At 41.3% G+C, this 21,535-nt stretch overlaps 1 protein-coding gene across 10 annotated transcripts in view; it reads right to left on the reverse strand.

The window, feature by feature from the left end:
* TYW1 (tRNA-yW synthesizing protein 1 homolog) overlaps nucleotides 1-21,535 on the reverse strand; it is a 312,384-nt gene that overhangs the window by 104,817 nt on the left and 186,032 nt on the right. For all 10 annotated transcript variants that reach the window (XM_074390723.1, XM_074390726.1, XM_074390719.1 and 7 more), the window contains one exon: nucleotides 6,795-6,905. In XM_074390723.1, the coding sequence (XP_074246824.1) occupies nucleotides 6,795-6,905 (111 nt within the window). The remainder of the gene's footprint in view (nucleotides 1-6,794; nucleotides 6,906-21,535) is intronic.

Genomic DNA, 21,535 nt, shown 5'->3' on the forward strand with positions numbered 1-21,535 from the left:
CACACACGCACATGCACACAACACACACACGGGTGCACACACACACACGGATGCGCACACGCGCACACACGCGCGCACATGCACACAACACACACACGGGTACACACACGCACACAACACATACATGCACATCGGTGCACACACACACACTAGCACACATGCACACACACACACGTGCGCGCACACACACGTCGGGGAGAAAAGATGCCAACAGCACGTCTGTCCATGACGCCATTCCCACATTTACAATCGCCCTTCCTGACCCAAGGGTGTTAATGCAACCACTTACATGACCAAAGTTAAGATGATTTTTCCTTTGACTCACAAATAAATGAGAACGTATGTACAGGACAGATAGAAAAAGGCAGGCAGACTTTCCTAAATCCAATTAGATTGGTGCTACAAGCAAAATGAGAAAACCCAGTTGAATAGGGAAATACATACATGTCAGAAACTTTCCTCAAAGTAGATTTAGAAATGTGTTGGGTGCAATACTCTGAATGCACGCACATCCACATGCATGTGTGTTTCCATTTTAAAGTCAAGGAACCTGATAACAAAAAGATAAGCAACTCAATTGAAATACAAAGGGGATGAACAGCATTGGGTTTGTGTCTGCAGGGAGCTCCAGGCATATCCAGGAATCTAGGGCCAATTTGTATGACTGATTTCACATCTTGGGGGCATTTATATGACCCTGGAGGACTATAACATTAAATTTGAACTCCAAGGCCCTTTGAGTGAGGGTAAGGCCCTGGAGAGGCTTGTTCTTTGCGGGTAAGGAAGAAGCCTTCCAACTGTTCCTGTGTCCGTGGTGAGTGTCTCCCTAATCCACCCTTTCACTGAAGGTGAAAGGGCCTGGGCTTCTGTCCTTGAATGCCAAATCCTGTCATCTGGAACCATGGAGTGCCTCCAGAATGGTCTCTTTCCTTCTAGCTCCTAGAGTGTCTCCCTTAGGGCCCTGACAGATACGTAGCTTCCCAAATGTATGGTTTTCATAGCAGGTTTGCTTCTATATGTTTATCCTTAGAGAGGTTTCAGGTTAAGAACTACCATATTGCTAGTTCTTATCAAATATTTTATGGCGAGACCTTATTATCCTTCCGGGTTCAAGTAATTCTCATGCCTCAGCCTCCCAAGTAGCTGGGATTACAGGCACCTGCCACCACACCCAGCTAATTTATACATTTTTAGTAGAGACAGGGTTTCACCATGTTGGCCAGGTTGGTCTCAAACTCCTAACAGCAAGTGATCCACTTGCTTCGGCCTTCCAAAGTGCTGGGATGACAGGCATAAGCTACTGTGCCCAGCCAACAATTTTTAAAACTCCTCTACTTTAGAAATTTTAACTTTCATTAATAAGACAGTAACAACAAAAAGATGTCTTTTTCAGATATTCTGTAGTTTAATCCTATTGAACGGGAAAAGCAAGCTTTCTCCATTTACTGATTTCATTTGTCTTTTGAATTGCAAACCAATGCATGCTCATTGTAATAATTGATGCAATACATAATTACAAAAAGTAAAATAAACCTTTCCTTCCCTTTCTCCCAAATAGAACACTGTTAACAATCTGACATATATCCTTCCACATTTTTCTTACATAAATACATTTGAACATACAACATTGAAAATGCAATCAAAAACTTAAATATAAAAAATGTTTAAAAAAGAAAATGTAATTGCATAATAAATATACTGTCTCTTAGTAGCAATATGTTATATTCTGTAAACATCCCTTTTGCTACTACAACATCAAAGGAAGACACCTCATTAACTTGCTGGACAAATGACAGGTAAGTTAACAAAGCATGACATGGAATCCTCCAGTGACCAGGCATTTGACATTCACTGCAGGACAGTTCTCCCTGGGGTCTTCTATGAAAGATAAGACATGACTGGCCGGGAGCAGTGGCTCACGCCTATAATCCCAGCACTTTGGGAGGCTGAGGTGGGCAGAGCAGCTGAGGTCAGGAGTTCGAGACCAGCCTGACCAATATGGTGAAAACCCGTCTTTAAAAAAATAAAAATTAAATAAATAAAGGCATGACTGACTGTGCCTTCCTCTGATGTAACATAAACTATTTTTATTATATTATATTTTATCATCACAAAATTTATTTTAAGCTGGGCAGAGTGGCTCACGCCTGTAATCCCAGCACTTTGGGAGGCCGAGGTGGGCAGATTGCCTGAGTTTAGGAATTCAAGACCAGCCTGGGCAACATGGCAAGAGGCCGTGTCTCTACAAAAAGTACAAAAATCGGCCAAGCGTGGTGGTGTACACCTGCAATCCCAGTTATCTGGGTGGCTGAGGCATGAGAATTGCTTGAACCTGGGAGGCGGAGGATGCAGCTAGCCAAGATTGTGCCACTATACCTCCAGCCTGCGAGATCATTTCTCCAAGAGTTTTTAAATATAAAATCTCTCAGAGTTGGTTATTTTACTTTTGCATATTTTTGTCTATTTTCAATAAAGCATTCATTTCCTAAATAGCACATTTACATAAAATTTTTCATCTCTAGTGCTTTAACAAGGCTTATCACATGGAGAAAGCTCAAAAACATTGTTGAATGCAGGGACAAAATAGTAAAATGGAAATTTTGAAAGAAAACGTTGTTGTTTACAGCATCTTAGCTAGCTGGGTGCAGTGGCTCCCAGCACTTTGGTAGGCTAACGTAGGAGGATTGCTTGATGCCTGGAGCTCAAGACCAGCATAGGCAGCATAGTGAGACCTGATCTCTATAAATACAAAAACTTTTAAAATTAGCCAGGCATGGTAGTGTGTACCCATTATCCCAGCTACTTGGGAGGCTGAGGTGGAAGGATCGCATGAGCCCAGGAGTTGGGGGCTGCCGTGAGCCATGAATGCACCACTGCACTCCAGCCTGGGAAACCAAGCAAGACTGTCTCAGAAAAACAAAACATCTCAGCTATAGACAGAAGGCTTTATCTATTTCCTAGCGATGCTCACAGTTTGGCGAACCAAATAATACCCAGCAGAGAATTACACTGTACCAAGTAGCTGTCTTTCTTTAAAAAATAATGTTGACTGATTTTTTTTTTTTTTTTTTTTTTTTTTTTTTTTTTTTTTCCAGATTTAAAATATCGTGTCCTTTATAGAAAAACATGACTGTGAAAGTAAGGAAGGAGCGAGGAGAGGCGGGGTGCAGAGGAAGAAAGGAAGGAAATGAGAAAGGGGAGATCCAGCCAAGCTTCTTTATTGTAATAGAGCTTTTACTGCAACATAATTTGAGGCAGCATTCTTTAATAGCTAAATCATAAATTAAAACAACACTAATTTCTGATGTTGGCAAGGCTGGCTTAAGCTGACACATATATTTTCAGCGGCAGTTTGTGTCTCTGCATCGTTAGAGCTCCTGCCAAGAGTAGCCTTTTGAAATTAAGAGCAATTTTAAGAGTGTCTTTGGCCTGACCAGAGATAAAATGTTACATACCCGGACAGCAGTATTTCATCTGTTCCCACCTGCCCACCCCTGCAGAGTAATACCAAAAGCTAAACTTGCCAAAAGACAACTGTAAAACTCTAAAACATCTCTGATATGACACAGAGAGCGTTCAGTTTCAAAACCATAAACTGAAAAGAGCAGACAGTTCCCATCACTTCTCTCGTCTTGCGGACTGTTAGTTGCCCAAAAGAGCCATTACTTCCAAATCATAATTTCCAGCCTGGTCTTATCCCTGAAACTTCGAGCTTGTAAAACGTACGACCTATTTAATCTTCTACTTGGATATTTAAAAGCTATCTCAAATTTAGCATGGCCACCAGGGAGCTCAAAATTTCTCCCCAAATGTGCCCCCTTTTCCCCTGCTGGTTTTCTGTTCCTCAGCAAACAGTTCTACCATCCGTGCAGCGGCCTGAGCCAAAAACTCAGGTGGTGTTGCTTCTCTTTTCTTTCAGCCTGTACCTCGGATCAGGCAAAAAGTTTGATTGGTTCTGCTTCCAAAAGGAATCCTGAATGTACCCACTGCTCTCCGACCCTGCTCCCACTGACTTTCCCCAAACCATCTCTTGCTTGGACTAACCACTCAGTTCACGGCTGTTCTGTCTAGTCCACTGCCCTCTATAACCAAGCCAAGCAGCAGCAGTGGGGTGCTCTTTCACAACCACAGATCAGACTGCATCTCTCCCCAGCTTCCTGCCCTTTCCTGGTGCACCCGTATGTAAAAAGCTGTCCATCAAACTTAGTTTAAAATCCAATCCTCTTATCTTTATTTGAAAGGCGTCATACAAGCTGCCCCAGCCCAGAGTTGTGATTCACCCTGTACTACTGCCAACCTCAGCCCCTCCGCTAGGACAGCACAGGACCCCTGTGCACGAGCGCTCTTACCCCGGGCTTCTGCTGACGGGGCTGCTTCTTACCATCTATGTATCCGTTTTCAAAATGGCATCTCAGGCTGGGCCTGGTGGCACTAATCCCTGCAGTCCCCGCACTTAGGGAGGCCGAGGTGGGTGAAGCACTTGAGGTCAGGAGTTTAAGACCAGCCTGGCCAACACGGTGAAACCCCGTCTCTACTAAAAAACACAAAAATTAGCCGGGTGCAGTGGCGGATCCCTACGGTCCCAGCTACTTGGGAGGTTGAGGGCGGAGAATCGCTTGAACCCGGGAGGCAGAGACGGCAATGAGCAGAAATCGCGCCACTGCACTACAGCCTGGGCAACAGAGCAAGACTCCACCTCAAAAAACAAAAAATAAAACAAAACGTCATCATACAAATGCTCCTTAAAACAGTCAACCACCATATGTAGTAAAACAATAGATGCATTTGCCCTCTGACCCAGCAATACATTCACAGGAACGTGTCACAAAGAAACACCTGGAGAAATATGAGAGGCAGGCAGACATCATGTGACTCCTGACTGCAGTATCCAAGACCACCACCGAGATACTCCTGAACGACAAGCAAACCCACACACACGTGCACCCCCGAATTTAATTAGTCTTGTCTTGATCTAACTATGGGCGCCAATCCACAGGAAATACAGGAAGCAGAGGAACATGCAATCAACAAAACCTAAAATATAAATACAGGGAATCAGCCAAGATGCATAATCCATTTTCTACAGCAAAAACGATTTATAAGAGGAAAAAAACACGTGGAAGAGGAAATGAAAATTTTTCGGTATGAGCCCAGCACTCTCAATAACTGTTTAAGAAGAATACACATCAGCTGGGGCCGGGCCTGGTGGCTCACAATTGTAATCCGAAGACTTTAGGAGGCCGAGGCGGGCAGATGATGAGGTCAAGAGATTGAGGCCGGGCGCGGTGGCTCACGCCTGTAATCCCAGCACTTTGGGAGGCCAAGGCGGGTGGATCACGAGGTCAAGAGATCGAGACCATCCTGGTCAACATGGTGAAACCCCGTCTCTACTAAAAAAAAAATACAAAAAATCAGCTGGGCATGGTGGCGGGTGCCTGTAATCCCAGCTACTTGGGAGGCTGAAGCAGGAGAATTGCCTGAACCCAGGAGGCGGAGGTTGCGGTGAGCCGAGATCGCGCCATTGCACTCCAGCCCAGGTAACAAGAGCGAAACTCCGTCTCAAAAAAAAAAAAAAAAAGAGAGAATGAGACCATCATGGCCATTGTGAAACCCTATCTCTACTAAAACTACAAAAATTAGCTGGACGTGGTGGCGCATGCCTGGAATCCCAGCTACTCCGGAGGCTGAGGCAGGAGAATTGCTTGAACCCAGGAGGCGGAGGTTGCAGTGAGCCGAGACTACGCCACTGCACTCCAGCCTGGTGACACAGTGAGATTCCGTCCTGCCCTCAAAAAAAAGAATACACATCAACTGGGCACAGTAGCTCACATCTATAATCCCAGCACTTTGAGAAGCTGAGGCAAGAGGGTCACTTGAGGCCAGGAGTTTGAGAGCAGCCTGGGTAATGCAGTGAGGCTTTCTCTCTACAAAAAATACCCAGGCATAGTCGCGTATACCTCCAGTCCCAGCTATCTGGGAGGCTGAGGCAGGAGGACTGCTGAAGCCCAGGAGTTAGAGGCTGCAGTGAGCTATGATCATACCATTGCACTCTAGCCTGGTGATAGAGCGAGTCCCTATCTCAAAATTAAATTAAACTAAATTTAAAAATAAAGCAAATTTAGAGTACGTATCTTTTAGGAATATATGCCGAAACATTTATGAAAACAAAACAATTAAATGATATAATGAAACAAAACAATTAAATGGTGTAATTTTGGTGGTTTGCTTTAAATTTTGTTTCATTTAAGAAACAATTAAATGAAACAAAACAATTAAATGATATAATTTTGGTGGTTCGCTTTAAAATAATCTGGGCTAAGAGCATAGAAAATGGGTAAAGGTGTAATTGAAACAACTCTGGGTCATGAGTTGCTCGGTTTTGAAGGTGAGTGATGGGTGTGTCGGGGTTCATTAGACCAATCTCTTACTTCTGTATATGTCTGAAATTAAGGTTTATGTAAAAGCCACCCAATTACTCACCACCACACTATTCTATTTCTCAGCATATTCATGTCACTCCCTGGCTTTTAATTACTCATTTGTGTCGACTGTCTGTCCTCCCACTGAAACACTAGCTTTATAAGAGCGAGAGCTTAGTCTTCTTGACAGCTGTCATCCCCAAGGCCCAGAACAACACCAGGTTCCTGATGAACACTGGTCGCTATGTGAATACATCAATACAATTCCAGGGGCCTCCTTCAGAGCTCTACAGGGTTTTAACCGCACCACGCCCGTGAAGCTCCGCGATTCGTTTTTCCACTCCACCACGGCCAGCAGAGCCAGCAGGGGCCTACCTTCACTTCGATGAAGTCGGGATTCCCCAGGGACACGAGCTGCGCGTAGGCCTGGAGCTCGTCCACGTTCCACGCTTTCACAAGCGTCAGTCTGTAGACAGTTCGTTGTTGCTAAAACAAAGGAAAGGCCAACTTCGTTGTTATCCTCATGGACGTCATCTATAACCTAGAGGGTTTCTCAAGCTTTTTCAACCCAGAGAACCCACGGCAGGCAAAACTCATTACGAACTTTTGTAAACTGAAGCTATATTTTGAGGAAAGATGAAACAAAAATAAATGCTACAGTATGATTCTAACGTGCCTTATGGAAGGCACATGAGATACTGATATATTTCTTTTCTCTCACCCACAACATCCGGCACCATGCCAGGCACCCAAAGGTTTCTCGACACAGACACACTGAATTTCGTTTAGTAAGGAATGATAAACGACCAAACAGTGTTAGGCTATAAAAAATTAATTCAAATACCCTTTAGGCTTCCAGGTAATCATCACCCAAGTTGTCAGTGACAAGAAGTGTTGGTAAGTCCTGTCCTCGTTCCCACTCTATCATTATTTAATGACCACTTGGCATTTCTTGCCGGCAGAAATGGCACATGGATGGACTGTCAATGATGCCATTTGTGTGCCATATAAACACAAGAGGAACTGGTTTTCTTTCTTTCTTTTTTCTTTTTTTAGAGACAGGGTCTGGCTCTGTTATCCAGGCTGGAGTTCTGTGATGCAATCACAGCTCATCACGGCCTCAATCTCCTGGGCACAAGTGATCCTCTTGCCTCGGCCACCCAAGTAGCTGGGACTACAGGAACATGCCATCACGCCCAACTAAGTTTAAAAAAAATTTTTTTGGAGATGAGGTCCTGCTATGTTATCCAGGCTGGACTTGAACCCTTGGCCTTAAGTGACCCTTCTGCCTCAGGCTTCCAAAGGGCTGGGATTACAGGCGCATACCACTGTGCCAAGCTAGATTTCTGAAAACATAATTAGACAATGGGCATTAAAGCTTATAAAAAGCTTAAACACTCTGACTTTGTAGCTCCGTTCTAGAACCCAAAACAAATGATTAAAAATTCAAACACAATAAAAAATCTCAGGACAACATTATTAATAATGGCTTACAGCTGAATGTGGTGGCTCACGCCTGTAATGACAGCACTTTGGGAGGCCAAGGCAGGCGGATCAACTGAGGTCAGGAGTTTGAGACCAGCCTGCCAAACATGGTGAAACCCTGTCTCTACTAAAAATACAAAATACCTAGGTGTGGTGGCACGCACATGTAATCCCAGCTACTTGGGAGGCTGAGCCAGGAGAATCATTTGAACCTGCGAGGTGGAGGTTGCAGTGAGCCAAGATCATGCCACTGTACTCCAGCCTGGGCGACAGAGCAAGACTCTGTCTCAATAATAATAATAATAATATTATTAGCTTAAAATCTAAAGTGACACTCACCCCTTGAGTAGGTACAGGACCTGTAACTTGCCTGTAACCAACAGACTATAGCAAAGGTGATGGGATGCATGTGGTTCTATGTACATGATCACATGCATCTGTAGCAAATGCCCAGGTAACACCCAGGCTGCTAGCCTTTAATCCATACCTTAAGTAGCAAGGACGAAAATACCCAAGAAAAAAACAAAGTGAAAGGTATGCACAAAGTGACACCAATCTCATTACTTTAGTCTATGTCTGAAAACTTCCAACATTAACAAAAAAGAAGAAACACACGAAATCTTCATTGAAGAAAACTAAGAGGTCATTAATAAGGAATACTGGGCAGCCACACCAGAAATTAATGTTTTCTGAGCATATTTACTCATATATACGCAAAAGTTCCTTCTAAAATGCAGTATACAATGCAAGGAAAGACATAAATCTTCCCGATTCCCTTTACATACTTAGAATTCTTCCAACGCCAAAAGCTAACAAAAATAGTAGAAAACTGCAGACCAATCTCACTCATATTTACATATGTAAAAATCTTACAGAAATTTTAGCAAGTAAAATTCAGCATTCTGTTAAAACTCTGGGAATGCAAAGGCAGTTCCGTCTTAGGCTACACAGTAAGACATTTCATCATACTAGCAGTTCAACACAGAAAAGCCACACGGCCATTTTCATGGACACCCAAAGTTATCTGATATAGTTTAAAAGCCATCCCTGCTTTTAAAACAAACCAGAATGAGCAAATCAAATGCCATTTGGTAAATTCAGTAATTAAAAAAACACAACCTTAACATTAAAAAAAATCTACAACACTCTCCAGTCAATAGTCAATGCTATTTTTACTGATTAAAAAAACAGGGGGGCCAGGCGCGGTGGCTCACACCTGTAATCCCAGCACTTTGTGAGGCCGAGGTGGGTGGATCACCTGAGGTCAGGAGTTTGAGACCAGCCTGGCCAATGTCTTGAAACCCTGTCTCTATTAAAAAACACAAAAATTAGCAGGGAGTGACGGCAGGCACCTGTAATCCCAGCTATTTGGGAGGCTGAGGCAAAAGAATTGCTTGAATCCAGGAGGCGAAGGTTGCTATGAGCCAAGATTGTGCCAGTGCGCTCTAGCCTGGGCAACAGAGTGAGACTGTATAATTAATTAATTAATGCATTACTATTTAGTTGGACTAACAGAATAATTTCTACCCTTTCTTAAAAAAGTTTTCCTACAAGTTATAATCAAAGCAACAAGGCCAGGCTAAGAATTGCTGGAGAATATACAAAAAATAATTAATAGTAAATAATAAAATTGGCTTCTTGGAAACCGAAGAGAATCAACTAAAAATGAGATTGGGGAAAGTGGCCAGTTACCAAAGAAAAATATAAAAATCAACAGCTTTCCAAGCATGCAGTAGCGAGTTAAACGTGAACACTGGGGCCGGAATGGATCGCAGCTCATGTTCTCGATATCGTCACCCCTCTGTTCTTCGTTTCTAACTGAATGTCGCATTTAGCACGGGAAACGTAGAACCACGCTTGACAGCAGTGTATCATATCATCAAGTATTAGCTATGACATGCCAGCAATCAGCAATTACAAAATTCAAGAGAAAGTATATTCTACTCACAACTACAAAATGCATCTATAAAATGCCCGGGTGTAGTGGCTCATGCCCGTAATCCCAGCACATTGGTAAGCCAAGGTGGGAGGATTGCTTGCGGCCAGGAGATCAGCCTGGGCAACATAGAGAGACCCCATCACTACAAAAAATACAGTAGGTAGGCATGGCTGAAGCAGGAGGATTGCTTGAGCTTGGGAGGTGGAGGCTGCAGTGAACCATGATCGAACCACTGCACTCCAGCCTGGATGACAGAGCAAGACCGTGTCTCAAAAAATATATATATAAATAAAACATAAAACCATAAATGCCTAATGATTAAATTATGAAATAGCATGCAGGACAGTGAATAAAATAAACTTTTCTAAGAGACCTAAACAAAAACTCATCTACATGGAGAGCCAGGATGGATTTATAAATATAATGTAATTCCAATGGGAGTTTACAATTCAGCTGAACAAATAAACTGGCCATGGTAACTGTAAAAATAATAGCAGGAGCTTGCAATTACTCAGCCCTCACTGTGTGCCAGCTGCTGTTGTAAAGTGCTTTGTAGCTTGGCAAAGATTCCAATATTTGTCCAAGCTTTACAACAAATCTCAAAAAATAGATTGGATTACTACCTTCACTTTACAGATATGAAGGTGAGGCTGACAGCTATTAAGGAAATTGCCTCAAGTTACACAGCTGGAAAACAGCAAAGCTAGGGTGTGAACCCAGGCAGTAGTGAGGTAGGAGACTGGCAGGACTTTTTTTCTGGTCACAACCCTGCTGACCAAAACGGGTCCAGACAGGATGAAGCGAAGAAACCAGCAGGAAGCAGCCAAAGGCCACTAAGGTGATCCCAAGATGTCCTTCTTGCTCATTAGCATAAGACACTCCCACCAGGACCATGACAGTTACAAATGCCATGGCAACAACCCAGAACTTACTGCCCCTTTCCTAGAAAGTTCTAAATAATGCCCCCTCTATCTGCATTGGCCCTCTCCTTAATTTGCATGTAATTAAAAATGCATTTACATGCATATAAATACAGCTGCCAAGAGCCCATACAATGTCCAGCTGGGTGCACTGCCTGTGAGTCAGCCCTGCTCTGCAAGGAACCCTACCCTTCATAAAAGAGTCCTGTCTAACACCACCAGCTTGCCCTTAAATTCCTCCCTGGATGAAGCCAAAAACCCTCTCATGCTAAGCCCAGTTTTGGGGGCTCACCTGTCACGCAACAGTCGAAACCAGAACAGGCTTTCTCTCACCTTGCTAAATCTTTGAAACCGTGAGATGAAACAAAGAGACATGCACACAAAGCATGAATGTATAACTCAAGGGATGATCACCCAGACACTCTGCTCCTCCCAGTCACTATCCACTCCCTTCACCTCCCTAGTATCATATATCCTGACTTTAACATGATAGTCTAGTTCTGCTTGTGTTTGGAATTTATGTCAGTGGAATGATACATTATTTTGTGTCTGGTGTCTGTCACTCAACACTGTTTATGAAATTCACCCACTGGGTGCAGTGGCTCACACCTGTAATCCCAGTGCTTTGGGAGGCCGAGGTGGGTGGATCCTGAGGTCAGGAGTTCAAGACCAGACTGCCTAAGATGGTGTAACCCCGTCTCTACAAAAAATACAAAAATTAGCTGGGTGTGGTGCCAGGAGCCTATAATCCCAGCTAGTTGGGAGGCTGAGACAGAGAACTGCTTGAAACCGGGAGGTGGAGGTTGCAGTGAGCCAGATTGTGCCACTGCACCCCAGCCTGGGCAACAGAGTGAGACTCCAACTCAAAAGGATAAAAATAAAAATTAAAAATAAAATTCTCCAAAGTTGCTGCATGTTTAGGTTTGTTCATTTTTATTACCTAGTATTGAGTTGCCTGAATATACAAGTTATTCAACCACACCCTAGGCATTTGGATTATTTCCAGGTTTTAGCTATTATAAAACAATGCAGTTACCTCTTTGAACGCCAGAGTTCAGTTGTACCTGTTTAAGGGAATATATAAAATGCTACTGTGACATATTTCTTTTGTGTCTGGCTTCTTTCACTGAATTTGATGTCTCCAAGATTCATTCATGCTGTTCTGTGAAACTGGAGCTCCAGTGGCCTGGCAGAGTGCATGGTACTTACGTGTAGCCATAGATACAGCTTTATGGCCACACTGTATGAATATATTACTAGTGAATGATTTTAACCCCTTCTTCGGGTTTTTTTAAAAAATACTGCTGCTGCTGGCTGGCGTGGTGGCTCAGGCCTGTAATCCCAGCACTTTGGGAAGCCGGAGCAGGCAGATCACAAGGTCAGGAGTTTGAGACCAGCTTGGCCAATATGATGAAATCCCACCTCTACTAAAAATACAAAAAAATTAGCCGGGTATGGTGGTAGACACCTGTAATCCCAGCTACTTGGGAGGCTGAGGCAGGAGAATTGCCTGAACCTGGGAGGCGGAGGTTGCAGTGAGCAGAGATCGCACCACTGCACTCCAGCCTGGGTGACAGAGCAAGACTCCATATTAAAAAAACAACAACTACTCCTACTGCTGCTATGAGTGCTACTGTACCATCTCTCGCTCCTTCTCCCCCACCTCCCTTTTGTTTCTGGCTTGAGATAGGATCTTGCTCTGTCACTCAGGCTGGAGTGTAGTGTCACTGCAGCCTCAACCTCCCAGGCTCAAGGGATCCTCCTGCCTCAGCCTCCAGAGTAGCTGGGACTACAGGTACATGTCACTGCTCCTGGTTATTTTTTGGGGGCGGGGGGGTTAGAGATGGGCTCTCACTTTGTTGCCCAGGCGGGTCTCAAACTCTTGGGCTCAAGCCATCCTTCTGCCTTAGCCTCCCAAATTGCTAGGATTACAGGCATGAGCCACTGTACCTGGCTGTACTTGTTCTTGATGCACAAGAGCACAGATTTCCTAGCATCCACCTACACATGGGAATGCTGGGTCATGGGATGTGTGTACATTCACCTTGAGCACATACTGGCGATCTGATTGATTGCCAAAGTCCTTTGCCACGCTTTCACCTGCCTCGGGTCAGAGTTCTGGCTGGCCGTTACCTTTAACTGCACGAAGTATCGCTGGTTTCCGCACTCTTGCCTTGCCTCTGCTCTGCACCTGCCCATGGATGTAAGTGGGCTGAGCTCCTATGTTTTCTGGCTGTCTGTATCTCTGTTTTTGTGAAGTACTGTTCAAATGTCTTGAGTATTTCTCTATTGGAATATCTGTCTTTTTTCCTGCTGATTTTCAACAAATCATTTGCATTTTCTGGAAAGAAAAGCTCTGTTATAAATGTGTTAGAAATATTTTATGCTGGGCGCGGTGGCTCAAGCCTGTAATCCCAGCACTTTGGGAGGCCGAGGCGGGTGGATCACGAGGTCGAGAGATCGAGACCATCCCGGTCAACATGGTGAAACCCCGTCTCTACTAAAAATACAAAAAATTAGCTGGGCATGGTGGCACGTGCCTGTAATTCCAGCTACTCAGGAGGCTGAGGCAGAAGAATTGCCTGAACCCAGGAGGCGGAGGTTGCGGTGAGCCGAGATAGCGCCATTGCACTCCAGCCTGGGTAACAAGAGCGAAACTCCGTCTCAAAAAAAAAAAAAAAAAAAAAAAAAAAATTTTTCATCCACTTTACAGCTTTCTTTTTCACAATGCCTTCTGATCAACAAGAATTCCTAATTTTCGTACATTTCCAGTTTTTTTTATTGGCGTTTTATTTCATATTAGTGTTTCTTATGTCTCTTGAAAGGATCATTCCATGCTATCAAGAGCATGAAGATAAGCTCTTAGATTTTTTTTGAGAAGTTTTATCATATCGCCATTCACATTTGTGTCAAAAATCCACCAAAACTGACTTTTGTATGTGGTGTTGAGAGGTTAAACCTATTTAACATACGGATATTGCACTGTAATAACTAAAAGAGAATCAGTGTCTGTGCATGTGAGGGTCTGCTTCTGCTTTTTCTATTCTGTTCCACTGATCGAATTGTTTCTCACTGCCCCAACAGCACATTTTTAATCACACACCATTGCTTTATACTAAGACTTGATATCTAGTAGAGATGGTTCCCAACCAGGAGCAATTCTGCACTGCAGGGGACAATCAGTAACATCTGGAGAAAATTTGTTGGCTTCCACAAATGGGGGCTGCTACTGACATCTAGTGGGTAAAGGCCAGGCTGCTGCTGAGTATCCTACAGTGCACGGGACAGTCCTTTGCCTACAAAGAATTATCCAGTCTACAATGTCAATGGTGCCAACGTTGAAAAGCCCAACGGTGGAGCAAGTTCTCCTATGTCGTCCTTCTGGAAGAGTGTCTTGGCTATTCTCAGACCTTTGCATATCCGTGCATATTTTAGAATCAGTTTATTAATTTCCACAAAGATATACGACCCTTTATGATTCTGCCTGATACGGCATTGAATCTATAAGCCAGTGTTGTTCAACAGAAATGTAAGTTCACAGGTAAAATTATTTTTTTAATGTATTTTAACTTAATAAATCCCCAAAATTATCCACTCAAGAAGTAATCAATATTTAAATATTGGGATACCTGACCGTCTTTTTACCAGACTAAGTCTTTGAATTCCATCGCTTCTCGGCCTTTTGGCTAAGATCAAGTGTAATCTTTGAATTCCAATGCACAGCATGGCAGAGTTCAGGGTAGCCACATTTCAAGTACTCAATAGCCACATGTAGCTAGCAGCTACCATAAATAAATATAATCAGTGTACGCAGAAATGATACTTTCACAGCCCTGAATCTGCCAAAATAATTACCTCTATTTAGGTCCTTTAAAAATTCTCAGTATTTTATAGTTTTCAATATAAAGATCTCAAACTTCTTTCCATAGATGTATTCCTAGGTAATATATTTTTCAGGATCTGTTATGGTAGTATCTTTTCTATTTTTCCTATTTTAACTAATATTTAACTGATATTTTAATAGGTGGCATACAGAAATATAACTGATTTTTGTAAGCTGGCCATACATTGATATAGCAGTCTTGTAAAATACATTTATTAATGTAAATAATTACAAATTTTGAAAGGGACTGTCTGTGTACATATTTATTTATGAAAAATGACATCTTCCTTTTCAATCATAACTTTTTCCCCCTTTTTCTTGTCTTTTAGAACTAGCCAGGACTTTGATTTCATGTTAAATGGAAGTGGTGATAAAGATAGTGGGTATGCTTGCCTTACTCTGCACAGTAAAGTTTTAAACATTTACTCATGAAGTACGACTTTTTTTTTTTTTTTTTTTTTTTTTGAGACGGAGTTTCGCTCTTGTTACCCAGGCTGGAGTGCAATGGCGCTATCTCGGCTCACCGCAACCTCCGCCTCCTGGGTTCAGGCAATTCTCCTGCCTCAGCCTCCTGAGCAGCTGGGATTACAGGCACGCGCCACCACGCCCAGCTAATTTTTTGTATTTTTAGTAGAGACGGGGTTTCACCATGTTGACCGGGATGGTCTCGATCTCTCGACCTCGTGATCCACCCGCCTCGGCCTCCCAAAGTGCTGGGATTACAGGCTTGAGCCACTGCGCCCGGCCACCGAAGTACGACTTTTATGGGTAAATACCTTTATCAGATTAGGAAGTTTCCTTCTAATCCTAGTTTGCTATGAGATTTTAACTATAAATATATTGATTCCTCTCAAATTCTTTTTATACATCTATTAAGCTTATCCTACCATCTTTCTTTTTATTTTGACATGATAAATAGGTTGGTTGATGTTTACACACTAAAAAACACTTGCACTCATAAAGTCAATTTTTCATGGTTTTATGTATTTAGTTTGTTGATCTTTTCTTTATAACATTTGCTTCTGTGCTTTTGTCTCATTCCTCTCAGAACTTAGTATAAAGATAATGCTGGGCTAGTAAAATGAGATGGAGAGTGCTGTGATTCCCCTCTGGAATGCTTGTGTAGGGGTTGGTGTTAGTTCTCTTGATGACTGGTATCATCGAGAATGACTCGTATAAGTCAACAGGGAAACCACCTGGGCCTGGAGTTTCCACTGGACGAGGTTTTAAATTTTAAAAAGCAATTTATTTAACAATTATTAATCCATTTAGATCATTTCATCTAGTGTTAGTTTTCTTAAGAAGCTTCATTTTTTAGGAAGTCGTAGATTTCATCTAAATTCCCACATTAATTGGCATAAAGTTATTCAAAATATCCTCCTATCTCTTTAATGTCTATAGGATCTATAGTGATGTTTCATTTTCATTTCCGACGTTACTTATTTGTATTATCTCTCATTTTGTCGATTAAACTGCCAGGTAATCATCAGTTTTGTAAGATTTTTTGAATAATCAACTCTTGGTTTCTTTATAATTCTATTTTATGGATGCTTTTTATTTCCTTAATTTCTGTTCTTTTTATTCCTTCCAAGTACTTACTCTCTTCTCTGTTTAATTTACTGTTCTTTTTTTTTTTTTTTAACTGTTAGTACCAATTAACTTCTTAATATATGCATTTAGTTTATTGATTTTTGGCCTATTTAGTAAGCAGGATTTTGTTTCTTCAAAACCTTTTTTTCTCCTTCACTCTAACAAATATTTTCATTGGGAACAGACGTCTAGATTTGCAGCTCTTGGTAAATTTCAGCCTTTTGAGGCTCCATGTTTTGTGCCTTCATCTCTGTTGTGAGATCAAGTACTGGCCTATTGTTGCTCTTTTGAAAGTAATCTCTCTTTTTCCTGCCTGCTTTTAAAAGTTTTATAAAGTGGGCCAGGCACGGTGGGTCATGCCTGTAATCCCAGAACTTTGGGAGGTCAAGGCAGGCAGAGCACAAGGTCAGGAGATCAAGACCATCCTGGCCAACATGGCAAAACCCTGTCTCTACTAAACATATAAAAATTAGCCAGATGTGGTGGTGTGCGCCTATAATCCCAGCTGCTTGGGAGGCTGAGGCCAGACAATCACTTGAACCCGGGAGACAGAGGTGAGCCGAGACTTGGTCTCAAAAAAAAAAAAAAAATTTCATAAAATGTTTTTATTTATCCTGTTTAGGCTTCTTATGTTTTCCTGTATTGCCCCAAATTTCTACAATAAATGAATAAAACTTTTGTAATAGGGGAAAAAAGACATGCAGAAATGTTCATCTGATAAGCAGCATAATGGAAAGTTCAGGATATCCCAAGAGCATAGGGGACAGGGGTCCTAATGTGACAAATGTCCCAAAGAATCTAACTGCAGACATCTTGGTTACCAAACAGAAGACCAGCACTATGCAACAGATCTTCTCACAATTCTCCACTAAAATACTCCCAGAAAAACCCATCTGCCATTTGTACGTAAGCAAACAAAATGGGTTGCTTGATACGACCCATTTGTAGGCAAGGCTCATTCAACATTTGAACATCAGTTATTGTGATCCATCCCCCTCAACAAGATAAAGAAGGAAAATCACATGCTTATATCAATAGATGCAAAAAAGCATACGACAACATTCAACAGCCATTTGTAATGAAAACTCTCAGCAAACTAGGAATAGAGGAAAATGTTCTCAGCTTAATAAGGATATCTACAAAAAATCTACAGCTAACATCGTACTTAACGGCAAGAACATGGAAGCTTTCCCACTAAGATCAGGAACAAAGCAAGGATGTCTTCTCTCACCACTGCTTTTACACAGAGTACTGGAAGTCCCAATCAGTTCAGTAAGACAAGACAAGAGAATAAAAAGACAGATTTGGAAGAAATAAAACTGTCTTTGTTTACAGATAACACGATCATTTGCATAGAAAATCCACTAACCAATCTTAACAACCAGATGCTGTGTGCTGCTTGACTGATGCGTTAGGAAACAGTACAGCAACAACTATTAAGTATTTTTGCCAAAAACCAAATAGATCGCCAATCGAGCCTTTAGATATAACTACCATTTTATAGGAATTACAAAGAAACACAGACTCTATTAAAAGATATCACAAGGACTCAATCAGCCAAATTTGGGATATTGCAAATTCGAATGACAAATGACCCATCTTCTTCCACAAATTACAAGAAGCATAAAGTCCAATGTAAGAATCTTGTTTGAAAAAATGTTATAAAAAAATTATTTTGGAAATTATCAGAGCAAATGAGACACACCTGAATTTTAAGGAAATGCATTAGGAAGCATTGTTAATTGTATGAAGTGTGATAATGGTATTGTGTCTATATTTTGTTTTTAATTTTTTGTTTTTTTGAGACAGGGCTTCACTCTGTCGCTCAGGTTGGAGTGCACTGGCACATCATCATGCCCGGTTCATTTTATACTTTTTGTAAAGACGGTGTCTCATTATGTTGCCCAGGCTGGTCTTGAATTCCTGGACTCAAGTGATCTTCCTGCCTAGAACTCCCCAAGTGCTGGGATTACAGGGGTGAGCCACCACATCCAGCTTGTTTGTTTTTTAAAAAGTCCTGCAGACAAGAAGAGACACAGGAAAGGTTGAAGAGAAAATTTGTGGTTAAATCATGAATAACGACTATATGAAACAAGAATGGTTACAGTTTTAGCTGGGCACGGTGGCTCACGCCTATGTCCCTAGCACTCTGGGAGGCTGAGATGGGTGGATCACCTGAGGTCAGAAGTTCAAGACCAGCCTGGCCAAATGGAGAAACTCAGTTTCTACTAAAAATGAAGAAAAAAAAAAAAAAAAAAAAGCCAGGCATGGTGCTGTAAACCTGTAGTCCCAGCTACTCAGAGGGCTGAGGCAGGAGAATCACTTGAACTCAGGAGGCAGAGGTTGCAGTGAGACAAGATTGAGCTGCTGCACTCCAGCCTGGGCAACACAGAGAGACTCTGTCTTAAAAAAAAAAAAAAAAGAAAAGAAAAGAAAGGAAAAAGAATGGTAAGGTCTTGTGGGGTTCAAAAAATACATGAAAGCAAAATGTACAACAAAAATAGCATAAAAGTTGGGAGGCAGTTAACAGAGCTAAGTATGCTAAGTACTATTACTTATAAAATGATATAAATGTTCATTTACATTGACTTCAATAAGTCAAGGATGCCTGCTTCAATCACTAGGGCAACAACTAAAAGAACAATAATAGAAAAATAAATATTCAAAAGCAACAAAATAAAAAACTTACAAAAGAAGGCAAGAAAATAGAGAAAAAGACAGCTTAAAAAGGGAGAGGAAAATAATGCAAATAATTAGATGCTGAATTTAAATTCAAATATGTCAATTACTGTATTTACTCCAAACAGACAAGTACTCAAAAATACAAAGATTTTCCAAATGTATAAGAAAACAAACCAATTACATGTTATTAAAAAGTCCTTCAGATGGAAGCAAGACATTGGAAAGAATAGAGAGAAAATCTGTGGGTAAATCATGAATGCTGACAGCATGAAACAAAAATGGTAATATATTGTGGAGCTAAAACTTCAATATAAAGAAACAAAACAAGCTGAAAATAAAAACAAAAAGAAGAAAGCTGTAGAATGCAAACACTGACCATAAAAAACATTAATGTTGCTTTACTAGTATAAGACAAACAGACTTTAAAACAAGAAAGGCATTTCAAATTATAAAAAGGCCAATCCACCAAAAATATGTAAAAATTCTTAGCTAGTATAACGATATCCTAGTACCTAACAATATAGCATCGATATTAAGTAACAGCTGACATAACTAAAAGGAGACATGAACATAGCCATGGTCACAATGGAACACCTGTACACAACTCTCTAGGCAGACAAAAGAACTCTCTCAGTAACTAATAATTAAAGAAAAAAGAGTAAGAGCCCAGAACACAGGAACGGCGTGATTAACTTAATTCTCCTTCAGGACCTAGCAAAAGAAGAGTAAATTAAACCGACAGTTAGGATTAGGAAAGAAAAACAGAGACTCGAACAGAGGTAAAAGAAACAGAGAACAGAAAAACAACTGGGGAGAAGAAAGAAACCGAAGTACGCTCTGTGAAAAGATCAACTAAACAGATCGCAAGCTAGACTAAGAAAAACAGAGAGAAGACACAGACAACCAAAATCAGAAATGGAGGCAGAACTAACCTCACAGCAAGAAAGGGAATTATAAGAAATACTATGGGCCGGGCGCGGTGGCTCAAGCCTGTAATCCCAGCACTTTGGGAGGCCAAGGCGGGTGGATCATGAGGTCGAGAGATCGAGACCATCCTGGTCAACATGGTGAAACCCCGTCTCTACTAAAAACACAAAAAACTAGCTGGGCATGGTGGCGCGTGCCTGTAATCCCAGCTACTCAGGAGGCTGAGGCAGGAGAATTGCCTGAACCCAGGAGGCGGAGGTTGCGGTGAGCCGAGATCGCGCCATTGCACTCCAGCCTGGGTAACGAGAGCGAAACTCCGTCTCAAAAAAAAAAAAAAAAAAAAAAGAAAGAAATACTATGGACAACTATATACCAAAAAAAAGTAGATAATCTAAATTAAATGGACAACTTCTTAGAAATATGTAAATTACCAAAATGTCTCAAGGAGAAATGGACAATCAGAACAGACCTTCAACAAGTCAAGGGACTGAACGATCAAAAAACTCCCAACAAATAAAAGCTTAAGAACAGATGGCTTCATTGACAAACATGTCAAGAAGAATATTCTCAAACTCTTCCAAAAAAAAAAAAAATAGAAGAGCAAACACTTCACACCTCCTTCTCTGAGGCCAGCATTATCTTCATAACAAACCAAAAAAGACATCACCAGAAAGGAAGACTATAATCCAATCCCTTATGATGTAGAAACTCTCCACAGAATACTACCAAACCAAATCCAACATCATCATAAAATATTTTACATTATTACCAAGTGGGATTTATTCCAGGAATCAAAAAGGACACATACTACAGGAATCCACTTACATGAAATTTCCAGAATAGAAATACCCATAGAAACAGAAAACAGATTGGTGCTCATCAGGGACTAGATGATGGAGGTATGGAGAGTGACTGTTTAATAGACACAGGATTTTATTTTGGAGTAACTGCACAAGACTGTAAATGTATGAAACGCCATTTAGTTGTTCATTACTGGAATGCTACCTCAATAAAAAATTTTAAATCTCTGCTAAAATTCCAGCTGCCTGTTTTGGAGGCTTTAAAAGCTGATCCCAAAATGCATATGGAAATGCATAGTGGCCCAGGAGGCCAAAAGAATTTAAAAAAGAAGAAAGAAAATTCAACCACTGTGATTTCAAATTTTACTCAAAGCTATGTTAATCAAGATTGTGTGGTACTAGCATAAGGATAAAAGTGAGGATCAATGGAACAGAACTGCGCAGTCCACAAATAAAACCCACACATTTATGGACAACTGATTTCCACAAGGGTGCAAAGACAATTCAATGGGAAAGAAATAGTCTTTTCAACATGGTACTGAGACAACTAGTTATTCACATGCAAATGAATGTCTCACATTATCCACAAAAATTAACTTAAAACTGCCCAAAGAGCCAAAATAATAAAAGTAGTAGAAGAAAACATAAGGTAAATCTCTGTCACCTTGTAATAGGCAGTTAGATATGACATGAAAAACATAAGCAACAGAAGGAGGGAAAAAAGATACACTGGACTTTTTCAAAGTTAGAACGTTTTGTGTTTCAGGTTGGCAGCTCCTGAAAAAGTTAAATGTAAGAATTACTAGGTCGGGCGCGGTGGCTCAAGCCTGTAATCCCAGCACTTTGGGAGGCTGAGGCGGGTGGATCACGAGGTCAAGAATCAAGACCAT

The sequence above is a fragment of the Saimiri boliviensis genome, chromosome 20 (assembly GCF_048565385.1).
Source record: "Saimiri boliviensis isolate mSaiBol1 chromosome 20, mSaiBol1.pri, whole genome shotgun sequence".
NCBI lineage: Eukaryota > Metazoa > Chordata > Mammalia > Primates > Cebidae > Saimiri > Saimiri boliviensis.